The sequence below is a fragment of the Pygocentrus nattereri genome, chromosome 9 (genome assembly GCF_015220715.1).
Source record: "Pygocentrus nattereri isolate fPygNat1 chromosome 9, fPygNat1.pri, whole genome shotgun sequence".
Classification (NCBI taxonomy): domain Eukaryota; kingdom Metazoa; phylum Chordata; class Actinopteri; order Characiformes; family Serrasalmidae; genus Pygocentrus; species Pygocentrus nattereri.
Window position 1 is genome coordinate 43,777,245 of NC_051219.1, and position 14,145 is coordinate 43,791,389.

General features: G+C 41.2%; 1 protein-coding gene across 4 annotated transcripts in view; it reads right to left on the reverse strand.

Moving 5' to 3' along the window:
• Positions 1 to 6,011: 6,011 nt before the first annotated feature.
• Positions 6,012 to 14,145, reverse strand: part of slco4a1 (solute carrier organic anion transporter family, member 4A1) — a 75,983-nt gene continuing 67,849 nt past the window's right edge. For 3 of the 4 annotated variants that reach the window (XM_017700959.2, XM_037541457.1, XM_017700958.2), the window contains exons 10-13: positions 12,688 to 12,863; positions 12,522 to 12,586; positions 12,217 to 12,365; positions 8,877 to 9,056 (exon numbers count right to left, since the gene is read on the reverse strand). In XM_017700959.2, coding sequence (XP_017556448.1) covers positions 8,877 to 9,056; positions 12,217 to 12,365; positions 12,522 to 12,586; positions 12,688 to 12,863 — 570 coding nt within the window. Of the gene's footprint in view, positions 9,057 to 12,216; positions 12,366 to 12,521; positions 12,587 to 12,687; positions 12,864 to 14,145 lie in introns of all 4 variants that reach the window. The other variant, XM_037541458.1, reaches the window with a different exon arrangement.

Sequence of the window (14,145 nt, forward strand, 5' to 3'; positions counted from 1 at the left end):
ATACAAAGCGTAGTAGTGACCTCTGTTGGTGAAAACGTGTTTTTTTTTCTGTCCCGTTGGAAAAGCATCTCCTCATAAAGCTCAGAGTTGGACGAAGTAAACAAACCATGTACCTGAGTTAAAGTGGATACTGAAGGTAAAATATTCCACCAGTAAAAGTAGAAGTTCCTCCCTTTAGACCTCCACTTGAGTAAAAGTACTAAAGTATTTCCCTTCAAATGTACTTAAGTATAAAGTAAAAGTACTAAAAGAGTAATTCTGGCTCTGATGTCCTGTTATCATTTTTATAACCAGACTGGCTTCATGAACTCATTTCAGGTGAAAGTCCTCCAGCGTCTCTCTTGGTAAACCAGTCTTTTAATAGAACGTCATTAATTAGTGACGCTGACGTCTATTAAAATGATCAGAAGCACAAAACACTGAAGGTAAACAGTTTCCATCAGGGAGAACCGAGTGGCTCTGAAATCACTTTTTACACACAAGCAAAGTTTCAGTTTCAGATTTATTTACAACTTAGTTCCAAGTTTAAGTTGAATAAAAACTGGCTTTAAACTCAGGATCACAGATGAGCTCCTTTACTATGTTGATCTGTAGGCGTCTGTTCATAAACATAAACCAGCCCAAACTCATTTACTATAAAATGAAATGGTGTTTGTAGAAATTCAGAAAAAAGCCGCGTCAGTCTCGACTGCATATGTGGACATATTTCTATATTGAGCTCTATTTACACAAAGTTAGGTTAGTTCATCATTTATGTTGAACAGACTCTCCCAAAGTTTTACGCTGCTGCGCTGACGTTGAACCGCGTGCTGCACTGGGTCGGTATGACCAACAGGTCAAAACCAGCTATACATAACTATATATGTCAGCATTCTTAAGACGACATTGTACTGATATCAGGTTAAATCTGCCTGGAAACCACCCCCTCTTCCCTCCAGGGCATTGATAAGATGATTGATGCAATTATGTATAGTGTTTTAAATGTTTAGTGCTGTAAATATGTTCAAGGTTTATTCATATTATGTCAGTACAATGTCATTTATTTCATAAAACATCTTATGTCAGGTTGTGAGAACCGACATAAGCACTTAATAAATGTTCAAGTAGCGCTTCATAAACACATTATTCAGTGCTTATGAATGTGTTATGAAGCCCTTATGTAGGTAGCCTTCAAATAAAGTGTTACCCACAATTGTTTGTGCTTTTTACATTACAGATGTATTTGAGTCAATTCTACAGAGTTTACATTTATACATATTAGGGTTACAATTTATACTTTAAAATAAAACTACATTATTTTAACAATTACACTTACTTGATCCATCAGTTTAGCACTACAGAAGAGCTCATTCTCACAGTCATGTGTAAAGTTACTTACTGTACAGCTGCTCTCTGTAGTTCTACAGTTACAGACTGTAGTCCATCTGTTTCTCTGATACTCTGTTACCCTGTTCTTCAGTGGTCAGGACCCCCATGGACCCTCACAGAGCAGGGAGTATTTGGGTGGTGGATCATTCTCAGCACTCACTGTCCACTCTATTAGACTCTCCTACCTTGTCGGTCCACCTTGTAGATGTAAAGTCCGAGACGACAGCTCATCTGCTGCTGCACGGTTTGTGTTGGTCATCCTCTAGTCCTTCATCAGTGGTCACAGGACGCTGCTGGCTGGATATTTTTGGATGGTGGACAACGAGGTGCCTGATCGGCATACAATGAAAATGGAGATCCCCAAAAGTCGTGTCACTGGTGTGACTGCGTATCAAAAAATCTCTTATTTTGAAATAAAAGTCACACCGATGACGTCACTCGACCTCCTTTGACCTGTTTTCTGAGGATCTATGGAGAAAAGCTCGTGGTGAGTCCACTGAGTCTCTCAGTTCTCAGAGATCTTCTCATTCAGCTCATGATCTCATATGAAGCTTCTAGCTGACGTCACTGGTGTGACCGACTTTATTCTGAGGTCATTGTGAAAAAATAGAAACACAAATGGATTAAATTCCATATTTTAGTGGACGTTCCCTGATGGACAGCGTGTGGTTTGATGTTCTGCAGCAGCCGTTTAGTAAAACGCATTGATCATTAAAAACGTCTCTGGTGTTTCCTTGTATGTGTAGCACCAGTGAGTCCCATTGATTAATAGAAAATTGGACGTTTCTGTAGAACGACCCGTATGCACTCTCTTGCCACTGGACTATGGTATATTGTAAGTGTTCAGTAGCTGTGGCTTTCCAATAAATCACTCATGGTAAACAGAAAAGGGGAAACACTAGACATTCGAATCGATTCTGAAGCCAGATTGAGTGGAAAGGATGAAGCAAGAGATTCAAGGATTAAAAAAGGTCTCAACATACAAGAATGTGTCCCAACAGCCTCACTGAGCTCATTTTCAAATAAATTTTAAGTGTGTGTCTGGCTTGTAAGTGCCCATTGATTCAGCTCGTTTTGTGTGTGTGTGTGTGTGTGTGTGTGTGTGTGTGCATAACTGTCTATAAATCATCCCCAGAGCCCAGCACCTGTTGTATCCATGGAAACTAATCCATCTCTCAGCTGCAGTCCTTGAAACCTTGCCATTTATTTTCTTACAGCAGTGTTTCTTACGTTTGAATCAGTTCACACTGTAATTAGACGTTGGGCTTTATTTAAAACTGCTTCTATTTCTGCTCATTCTGACATTTTCTTGGAATGCATGTTCGCTATTGAGGCTGTGCCTGCATTATTGAGCAGTAATGAACCTTTGACTGATCAGCATTTCTGAGCCAAGAACAACTCCGTTAAACACTTTGCTCTGTTTTTGCTATTAGGCTTCAAGGTTCGTCGAATTGACGTCGGCTTAATTAACAGAACATAGGGAAACCAGAGTCATTGGATGTGGTGAACCTTGGTTTTAAACTGTTAATGTCTTTGTGTACAAGATCCAGTAAACCTGTTTGAATCTCGTTCATTTGCACTACTGACTTTTATAATTTTATATGAGATATATAATAAGATAATAACTGAGGGGACCTGTTACTGAGCTCTGATAAAGCCTGAGTAGACTGATAAATCAATGTGATCGGTTATTAATCTCAGCGTTACTGAGCTCTGCTAAAGTCTGAGTAGACTGATAAATCAATGTGATCAGTTATTAATCTCAGTGTTACTGAGCTCTGCTAAAGCCTGAGTAGACTGATAAATCAATGTGATCAGTTATTAATCTCAGCGTTACTGAGCTCTGCTAAAGCCTGAGTAGACTGATAAATCAATGTGATCAGTTATTAATCTCAGTGTTACTGAGCTCTGCTAAAGCCTGAGTAGACTGATAAATCAATGTGATCAGTTATTAATCTCAGTGTTACTGAACTCTGCTAAAGTCTGAGTAGACTGATAAATCAATGTGATCAGTTATTAATCTCAGTGTTACTGAGCTCTGCTAAAGCCTGAGTAGACTGATAAATCAAGGTGATCGGTTATTAATCTCAGCGTTACTGAGCTCTGCTAAAGCCTGAGTAGACTGATAAATCAATGTGATCGGTTATTAATCTCAGCGTTACTGAGCTCTGCTAAAGTCTGAGTAGACTGATAAATCAATGTGATCGGTTATTAATCTCAGCGTTACTGAGCTCTGCTAAAGCCTGAGTAGACTAATAAATCAATGTGATCGGTTATTAATCTCAGCGTTACTGAGCTCTGCTAAAGCCTGAGTAGACTGATAAATCAATGTGATCAGTTATTAATCTCAGTGTTACTGAGCTCTGCTAAAGTCTGAGTAGACTGATAAATCAATGTGATCGGTTATTAATCTCAGCGTTACTGAGCTCTGCTAAAGCCTGAGTAGACTGATAAATCAATGTGATCGGTTATTAATCTCAGCGTTACTGAGCTCTGCTAAAGCCTGAGTAGACTGATAAATCAATGTGATCAGTTATTAATCTCAGTGTTACTGAGCTCTGCTAAAGTCTGAGTAGACTGATAAATCAATGTGATCAGTTATTAATCTCAGTGTTACTGAGCTCTGCTAAAGCCGGAGTAGACTGATAAATCAATGTGATCGGTTATTAATCTCAGTGTTACTGAGCTCTGCTAAAGCCTGAGTAGACTGATAAATCAATGTGATCGGTTATTAATCTCAGCGTTACTGAGCTCTGCTAAAGCCTGAGTAGACTGATAAATCAAGGTGATCGGTTATTAATCTCAGCGTTACTGAGCTCTGCTAAAGCCTGAGTAGACTGATAAATCAATGTGATCAGTTATTAATCTCAGCGTTACTGAGCTCTGCTAAAGCCTGAGTAGACTGATAAATCAATGTGATCGGTTATTAATCTCAGCGTTACTGAGCTCTGCTAAAGCCTGAGTAGACTGATAAATCAATGTGATCAGTTATTAATCTCAGTGTTACTGAGCTCTGCTAAAGCCTGAGTAGACTGATAAATCAATGTGATCAGTTATTAATCTCAGTGTTACTGAGCTCTGCTAAAGCCTGAGTAGACTGATAAATCAATGTGATCAGTTATTAATCTCAGTGTTACTGAGCTCTGCTAAAGCCTGAGTAGACTGATAAATCAATGTGATCAGTTATTAATCTCAGTGTTACTGAGCTCTGCTAAAGCCTGAGTAGACTGATAAATCAATGTGATCGGTTATTAATCTCAGTGTTACTGAGCTCTGCTAAAGCCTGAGTAGACTGATAAATCAATGTGATCAGTTATTAATCTCAGTGTTACTGAGCTCTGCTAAAGCCTGAGTAGACTGATAAATCAATGTGATCGGTTATTAATCTCAGCGTTACTGAGCTCTGCTAAAGCCTGAGTAGACTGATAAATCAATGTGATCAGTTATTAATCTCAGCGTTACTGAGCTCTGCTAAAGCCTGAGTAGACTGATAAATCAATGTGATCGGTTATTAATCTCAGCGTTACTGAGCTCTGCTAAAGCCTGAGTAGACTGATAAATCAATGTGATCAGTTATTAATCTCAGTGTTACTGAGCTCTGCTAAAGCCTGAGTAGACTGATAAATCAATGTGATCAGTTATTAATCTCAGTGTTACTGAGCTCTGCTAAAGCCTGAGTAGACTGATAAATCAATGTGATCAGTTATTAATCTCAGTGTTACTGAGCTCTGCTAAAGCCTGAGTAGACTGATAAATCAATGTGATCAGTTATTAATCTCAGTGTTACTGAGCTCTGCTAAAGCCTGAGTAGACTGATAAATCAATGTGATCGGTTATTAATCTCAGTGTTACTGAGCTCTGCTAAAGCCTGAGTAGACTGATAAATCAATGTGATCAGTTATTAATCTCAGTGTTACTGAGCTCTGCTAAAGCCTGAGTAGACTGATAAATCAATGTGATCAGTTATTAATCTCAGTGTTACTGAGCTCTGCTAAAGCCTGAGTAGACTGATAAATCAATGTGATCAGTTATTAATCTCAGCGTTACTGAGCTCTGCTAAAGCCTGAGTAGACTGATAAATCAATGTGATCAGTTATTAATCTCAGTGTTACTGAGCTCTGCTAAAGCCTGAGTAGACTGATAAATCAATGTGATCAGTTATTAATCTCAGTGTTACTGAGCTCTGCTAAAGTCTGAGTAGACTGATAAATCAATGTGATCGGTTATTAATCTCAGCATTACTGAACTTTTTTTGATTGACAACCAAACAAATAATCTCAGTAGTGAACATGTTTGCAAGTGATCAGCTTCAGTGTCATGCTGGCCCCCTGCTCCAGGGATTGTGGGAAGCCGGTAGTGTGAGAGCATGTCAGGATCGTTTTGATGATCTCCTCATGATAAGGCACAAAGTATCACGCTGTTGTCAGAAGAAAACCTCGTATCTCCATTTTCGTCTTTTTCAGTTATTGATATGATGTGAAAACGCCTGCAGCCCTTTACACTGGGTGTAAACTTTCATTCAAAGTAAAGTAGTTTTTCTTCTCCTGTAAAGTTGTCATTTTGGAGATACGAGGTTTTGCTCCGAAAACAGCGATATGCTTGTAGACACACAAAACTGTCATGAATTAAGACTCAGACTCAGGTTTTGGGATTCGGCAGTTGCTTGTTACAAAAACACTTATCGAAACTTTTGCATCATAAAAGAGATACAATCAAAAGTACCAAACCAGAAATATAAACCCATCCCCACCGTACCCACCCCCCTGATTTTAACTGGCAAAGGATGTGATGGCACATCACCACCACTCAAATAAACACCAAACATCAATTACAGAGACTGACACTGGGTTTCACACTGACAAATGCTATGGGGAAGAACACAATGACTGAAAAGGCCTTCTTTCTTGTAGTTATTAGGGCGGGAAAAACGACCAATTAAACAAAAAACAAATTCTAAACACAAAAACTGCCCCTTCATAGCTGATGTCCCATTTTTAATGATGTGCAAATCCTGGACAGACTTCTAAGTGCATTTGTTTAATGGGTAGTAAACCCAGCAAGGATGCAACTCATTGCTTTTCTTCTTCTCTCAAGAAGCACAGTCATCTGAATAGAAACATTATTTCAGCAGAAAAGCATCAAAACAAAGACGCAAATAAAAATAAACAGCTTTTTAAGGATCCAGGTTAGAAAAAAATGTAAAAAAAATAAATAAAACCTTAACGTATTCAATAAAGTGGCATTTGCTAAGTGCATTTTGGTTGTTTATATATTCATACGGTTGAATCGGAATCAGTGGGGGGGGGGAAAACATGACGAGACGCTTTATGGAAATAACCGCTGTCGCTCCGTCTAGACAGGACTTAAAACTAATTTTTGAGTTCTCTCATTCTGCGAACTTTCTTCTCCATGCAGTCATCAGGATGAACTGCTTTTGTATAATATGATGGAATAAATCCGATGCGTCTTAGTCTTATTCCACAGTTAAACATAACTGGATATCAAACATTTGTTTGTTGCTTATTGTTTTCATTCTTTTTTTAAACTGTTTACAACAGAAACCAAACCCATAAAGCCATTCTGCAGTTCTGAGGTACAGTATTTTGGCACAACTGGAAATCTGTTTAAAAAGTATAACGTTAAAATACAAGAATGTCTTTTTTTTCTACTTTCTAGATCGGCAGTAAGCAATGATAATTCAGGAATAGTCGTGTGACATAGAAGTAAACACTAAACTGGCCGAATGGCTTATATGCTATATCGATATCGTCGTCTATATAGTTGAAATATATGGCCCGCAGTGAAGAAGTGACTTTGTTTTAAAGTGCAATTAGAAAGTTTGGGGTTACACGACTGAAAGCTGAGCAGGATAATTATGATAGTGTGATTAGTTTGATAACTTGTGATGTAGTCTAGTAAGGCACCGCCTATTGTCACTAGCTTATTCTCACAACCCGCAAGAACGTCATAACCATGTCCTTTCAATGACCGTTTGAGCGGCAATGGACTTACTGTATCTGCATCCATTTACTAACTTTCCAATCTCATTTACATATCATTAATGCTTTATTAATACTTTTTTTAATGTAAATATTAAGTGCTTTTGAATAAAACAGGCTTTATCTAGTAAAGTATATGTGTAAAGAGTAATAAATAATCATCTAACTTTTAAACTTCTGATCTGGAGAACTGATGAGCTTTAACGGCTTCTGTGTCTTCAAAACTGTAATCGGAGCTTTAGAGCCACATGTAAGCGATAGGGTTCCTGTAGGAATAACAGCCATCCGAACATTGTTGACACAAATATGACGCTGCATGCGCTGACAAATGAGACGATTCATCCACAATAATCCAGACTGTTGAAACAAGAACCTGCTCTGAAAGTGTAGTGAGCCCCTAAAAACTATACGGTGCGTCCTGAAGCTTTCAGATGAGCACAGGCGCAGTCATGTGGACCAGAGGGTTTCACATGCGGCGTCTGAATTCGGGGTGTATCTAGGGGGACACTTCTGGTGTGCATGCAAAAATCAGTCCTCACTTAAAAGCTTCAGGACTTTTCCTAGAGGCCCCTTTTAGAGCAGCACTTCCCCTGGACCATGTACCTTCCTGCAGGTTTCACCTCAAACCCAAAGGTAAGGGTCACATTCACAAAGAGGCACAATGTTTGCACGATTACTCTCTAGGATCTCTCCATAAACTGACCGCTCCTGTCAATTTGTCTCTGTCTCTGTCTCGGAGAGCATATTACCTTCGCGATGAGGGTTTGTGCGGCTAGTTTATTTAAATGGTCACGACTGTTTGTCTGGCCGAGTGTTTCACGTCGCAGTTGTTACGTTACCGTGTGAATGTGAACTATCAAAAAAGATCACGTTTAATAAAAAAGCTTAACGATGAATGTGAACATGATCTAACACAGCTGAAGGACTTCTGGAAGGCAGTAAGTAGACAAATCGGGTGGGGCTGATTAGGGCTGGACCTAGAATTCTGCAGGAAGGTAGACTGCCAAAAGGAGGGTTGTTGACCACTGCTTTAGGGTTCTCACCAAAAATGTACTGGCTCTGGTTCTGTATGATGCCAATTATTTTCCACCATGAACATTTAGTGCATAATCCTTGTGAAAACTTTCCTTTTGTATCTCCCAATATGCGTCACCAGTTCTTTGAAGGAAATCGGTCCTTTGAAGCTGAAAGATGTCTGCAGTATCGTGATGAACACCAGCAGAGTAAACCCCACTTTGACCTCTGGTCTTAGATGACCCATCTTCATGATGTGGTCATGTTGGTCAGGTAGCAGTGGGACGGGGAACTGGCTGCCACATAGCAGGTGTGTGCGACAGTTCCGAAGCTGGCGTTCTGGTCCAAATGGTGCGCGGTCACAGGGAACACTGTGTGAACTGTTGTATCTGAGCTTGTAATGAAGCCGGCTGACCACACACATTCGCACACTCACACAGGTGGGGTGAAGTGAGCAGAGGTGAGCGGGCCCGTGTGTGTGTTTGGATTTGGAGGTCACAACCTGGCGTGTACATTGGCTATGATCTCAGCTGGGAGGTCTTTGATAGGAAAGTCCCCATTTTCCCCCCCGCTGTCTCCTGCCCCCTGGTCTGTGCTCTCACAGCTGCTCTGAGGAGATTCCGGAGGAGGCTGGTATAACACACTTGCCAGCAGGAAGAATAGAGTGCCTAAAACCTGAGAGAGAAACACAAAAGGAGAGAGAGAGAGAGAGAGAGAGAGAGAGAGAGAGAGAGAGAGAGAGAGAACTGAATAATATTGAATAATACAAATGCCAAAAAATGAATGTAGAGCATACAACCCATTTTTTGGGACGCTGTGCAAAAATGTATATAAAAATAGAACGGACCGATGTGCAAATCATTTAAATCCTATTTTTAATTGAAAGCAGTATAAAACACAACATATCCAAAGTTGAAACTGAGAAATTTTGTTTATTGAAAAATAAATGCCCATCTTGAATTTGATGCTTGCAACACGTTTCCAAAAAGTTGGGACAGCGACAACAAAATGCAGATAAACATCAATTTATCAATGTGTAATGCTAAAAAACACCTGGTGGCGTATCTCAACCAGTTGGGTTACTCGGCAGCGTTGCTTGGTCAGTAGCATGATTGGGTGTAAAATCACAGGGGGGGGTGCTGAGTCTTTCAGAAGTAAAGAGGGAGAGGGGTTCACCACTTTGTGAAAGATTGTATGGGAGATTAGTGCAAAAGTTCAAGAGTAACATAAAATAGCAAAGAACTTGTCATCTATGGTACATCCATCCATCCATCCATCCGTTTTCTAAGTCGCTTCTCCGTCAGCTCCGTCAGAGCTTTTCTCTGATTTATGACTGAGGAGCGAGAATAGAACACCTGGAGCGACTACAGAATGCTTTGGAGGAGGAAGCTCAGAGGTTCTAGGCGAAAGACAGGAATACTGCCCCCTGGACCCACGTTTTCAAACGAGTTCAGCTCTGGGCCGCCGATTGGCATTTCCATTTTCCATCTTGGAAAGTGCACTCATCTAGTCGACAGTATCTAATATTTCCCATTATGTAACTTGTGTGACTTGACTCTAACTCGAGATGAAAAACTCTTCCATGAAGTGGAGGAGAAGAGGGATCTCCAGTCGGATATTATTGAAATGTAGTGGAGTGAAAGGAAAAAGTCGCCCAGAACGGAGAAACTTCAGTACAGATACACCAAAAATACTAAAGTACAGAAACTAAGTACATTTACTCAGATACTGACCATCACTGGACCCTTAACAGAAAATACTTTGAGTATTTTAACAGATAGGAAACCAATTGGAGAGAGATTTTCAGAGCGCTGAAAGGTGGAGGTAAACGAATAGTTTGTTTTGTTCACTGATTGATAAGGATACTAGGACTTCTCATTGGATACTCGATACTAAGTAGACTAGCAGGTAAAAGTCCACAGATAAAGCCTAGCTGCCCAGCACAACATGGCAACAAAACTCGCCCATTTAATCCTCCAGCTGTTCTCTGATACATCTGTGGTTTATTTACTTGACCCTTACATCCGAATACCAATTTGCTGCACTCAACACCAAGAAAATCAAAGGGCATTTTTCATACCAGTCTAGCTTAACAACAATTCATCTTCATCACGTAACCAGATGGAATAGTCTTTTACATTCACGACTGGGAGGAAGGGGCGGCAATGAAAGTACTGAAAAGAATTAATACAATAGGAAATAACAGCTATTTTTGTAAAGGGAGTATAAACACCAATCAGAGCGTAACATCATGACCACCTCCTCGTTTCTACACTCACTGTGCATTTGATCAGCTCCACTTACTGCATAGCTGCACTTTGTAGTTCTACAGTTACAGACTGTAGTCCATCTGCGTTGTGCTAGTGCGAGTGGATCAGACACAGCAGGGCTGCTGGAGTTTTTAACCACCTCAGTGTCAAAGCTGGACTGAGAACAGTCCACCAGTCAAAATATCCAGCCGACAGCGTCCTGTGACCATTGATGAAGGACTAGAGGACGACCAACACAAACTGTGCAGCAGCAGATGAGCTGTCGTCTCTACAAGGTAGGAGTGTCTAATGGAGTGGACAGTGAGTGGACACAGTGTTGAGAAACTCCAGCAGCACTGCTGTGTCTGATCCACTCCACACACCACAGGACTATCGATTTTAGCTTTCACCCCATCTCTCAGCTCATTAAACACTGTTTAATGGCACTTTTTAATCTAATTCAACTTTTTTATTTTGATTCTTTAACTTCTAATTTGATGTTCTCTTATTAAATTTTTATTTTATTGAAAGGTGCCGTATAAATAAACGTGCTTTGCCTTTTCGCTTTCCGATAATCTCCAAACAGGTGGAATTTCAGCATCGGGTAGCTGGAACAAAGCTTGTGGTACATTTAACCGAAACGCTACAGTCCCAGACACCACAGAACAGGTTTAAAGTCACTCACTTGACTTTTTCTCATCTAAACGTGTGTCAGTAGAGCACAAGTCTGGCAGAATCGAGCCTGCACTGCGGTGTGTGGCAATATTTGGGTCTATCACCTGCTCACCTGGCCAGTTAGGCTACAGATCTGAACAATTTAATAGGTTTAAAGTTGCCAGTCCCTGAAGTGCAAGCTGACATGTATTGAATGCCTTTCACCTCTTATTCTGCAGGGTATATTTTGGTTTGTCCGTCTGAATTTTAATGACCAAATCATAAGGCTAATTATTCAGAAACTGCATGAAAGAAATAAATAAAACCAAAATGTGCATTTTTATTTATTTATTTATTGTAAAAGCCCCTCAAATGAGCAGAACCTGTGTTTTATGATCTCCACATATCACTACATGCTTACGGTTTACTGCCAAAAACCTCAGACGCTCTTTCTGTTGTTCTCTAAAAGTGATGTTTCCAGAGCAGATCACTGAAGAGACGGCGTCTGTTTATAGTTTAGAGCCCAGATTTGGGGAAAAACGGGTCGACTTTCAGTAGAAAAACAAAGTTCAGCTTCTTTTATTATAAGGGTTTAAAATGACGTCACCGTCTATTAGACTGGAGAGAAGAGCTACAGCCTCACACGACGCCCAGCTTCTGAATGGAGCTTATGGAATATGAACGTTATGAGGAACATGACCGAGTGCGGTTTGGAACCACCGGTGGTTCCGAGGAGTTCAAAAGGTCCATTTAACGAAAAAAGCATCCAAACTGCTTTTCCGTCACCCTGCCCCCGTTCACACCATATACCTTGGTAATATTTGGCTGTTTGAAGCTGTTAAATGGGGATACTGCCCAAATCTAGAAATGACCACTGCTGTGAGAAGTGATGCAACCTGCATGTGAGTGAGCAACGGAGTGTGCTGTGGTACCTTGTAGATGATGCCAGCGATGAGTGTGTACTGGCTCATGGCGGAGTTCTGGTAGAGGTAACAGGATCCCTGTTCTCCACACTGCTCCTGCCACAGCAGGCACGAGATGTCGATCACAGAACCGAATGCTATTGGTCCTGGGATGCCACCTGCAGGACACGAGTGGGTATTACAGACCAGCTAGAAGGTCAGTCAGTAGTGACTAGTGCTTTAAATGTATTTGAGATATTCAAGCAGCTCACATTAGGAAGAGGAAAACATGGACAGGGTTATAAAAAACAAGGAATTCAAGGAGTCTAATGTACCCAGTGTTCGCACCACAATCCACTGAATGCCCAGTCCAAAAGACCTCTGGCTGTCAGGAACACACCTAGAGAGGGAGTCAGAGAGCTTCTTAGCTGCACGGAGAGACTGAGGCCACTAAAAAAAAGGCCCAGTACACTGGAGCAATGAAGCGGTCCATAAGCGTACCTGAGTGTGGCTGTGAGAGCAGGGATGCTGCACAGGAAGGTGAAGGAGATGATGATGAAGAGGAAGCTGAGAAAGGCTGGCATGTGGTTACAGGAAGAGTCGCATTTTCCTGCTACAGCCACACGCTCCTCAGCCAGAGACACGTTCCCAAGCACACAACTGCAGCCTGTAAACATCTACACACACACACACACACACACACTAATTAATGCCAGAGCTGTATAAGGACTTCTCTCAAATTAATGAGGTCCCACATTAATCATTAATAATTAAGTACACCAACCAGGAATCACATCATGACCACCTCCTTGTTTCTACACTACAGTTCTACAGTTACAGACTGTAGTCCATCATATGTTTACATTTAAAACATTTACATCGATTTTAGCCTGAAAAAATAAAGTACACTATATTGACAAAAGTATTCGCTCGTCTGGCTTCACACGCATATGAAATTGAGTGACATCCCATTCTTAATCCATAGGGTTTAATATGATGTCGGCCCACCCTTTGCAGCTATAACAGCTTCAGCTCTTCTGGGAAGGCTTTCCACAAGGGTTAGGAGTGTGTTTATGGGAATTTTTGACCGTTCTTCCAGAAGAGCATTTGTGAGGTCAGACACTGATGTTGGACGAGAAGGCCTGGCTCACAGTCTCCACTCTAATTCATTCCAAAGGTGTTCTATGGGGTTGAGGTCAGGACTCTGTGCAGGCCAGTCAAGTTCTTCCACACCAAACTGGCTCATCCACGTCTTTATGGACCTGCTTTGTGCACTGGTGCTCAGTCATGTTGGAGCAGGAAGGGGCCGTCCCCAAACTGTTCCCACAAAGTTGGGAGCAGGAAATTGTCCAAAATCTCTTGGTGCTGAAGCTTTAAGAGTTCCTTTCACTGGAGCTAAGGGGCCGAGCCCAACTCCTGAAAAACAACCCCACACCATGGTGATGTAAGGCTTGGATGCAGCTGCTCGGCCATGGAAACCCATTCCGTGAAGCTCTCTACGCTGTTCTTGAGCTGATCTGAAGGCCACATGAAGTTTGGAGGTCTGTAGTGATGGACTCTGCAGAAAGTTGGTGACCTCTGCACACTATGCCCCTCAGCATCCGCTGACCGCTCTGTCATTTTACGTGGCCGACCACTTTGTGGCTGAGTTGCTGTCGTTCCCAATCGCTTCCACTTTGTTATAATCCCACTGACAGTGGACTGTGGAATATTTAGTAGTGAGGAAATTTCACGACTGGACTTGCTGCACAGGTGGCGTCCGATCACGGTACCACGCTGGAATTCACTGAGCTCCTGAGAGCGACCCATTCTTTCACTAACGTCTGTAGAAGCAGTCTGCAGGCCTAGGGGCTCGGCTTTATACACCTGTGGCCATGGAAGTGACTGGAACACCTGAATTCAATGATTTGGATGGGTGAGTGAAAACTTTTGGAAATATAGTGTATATATTATTAAAGT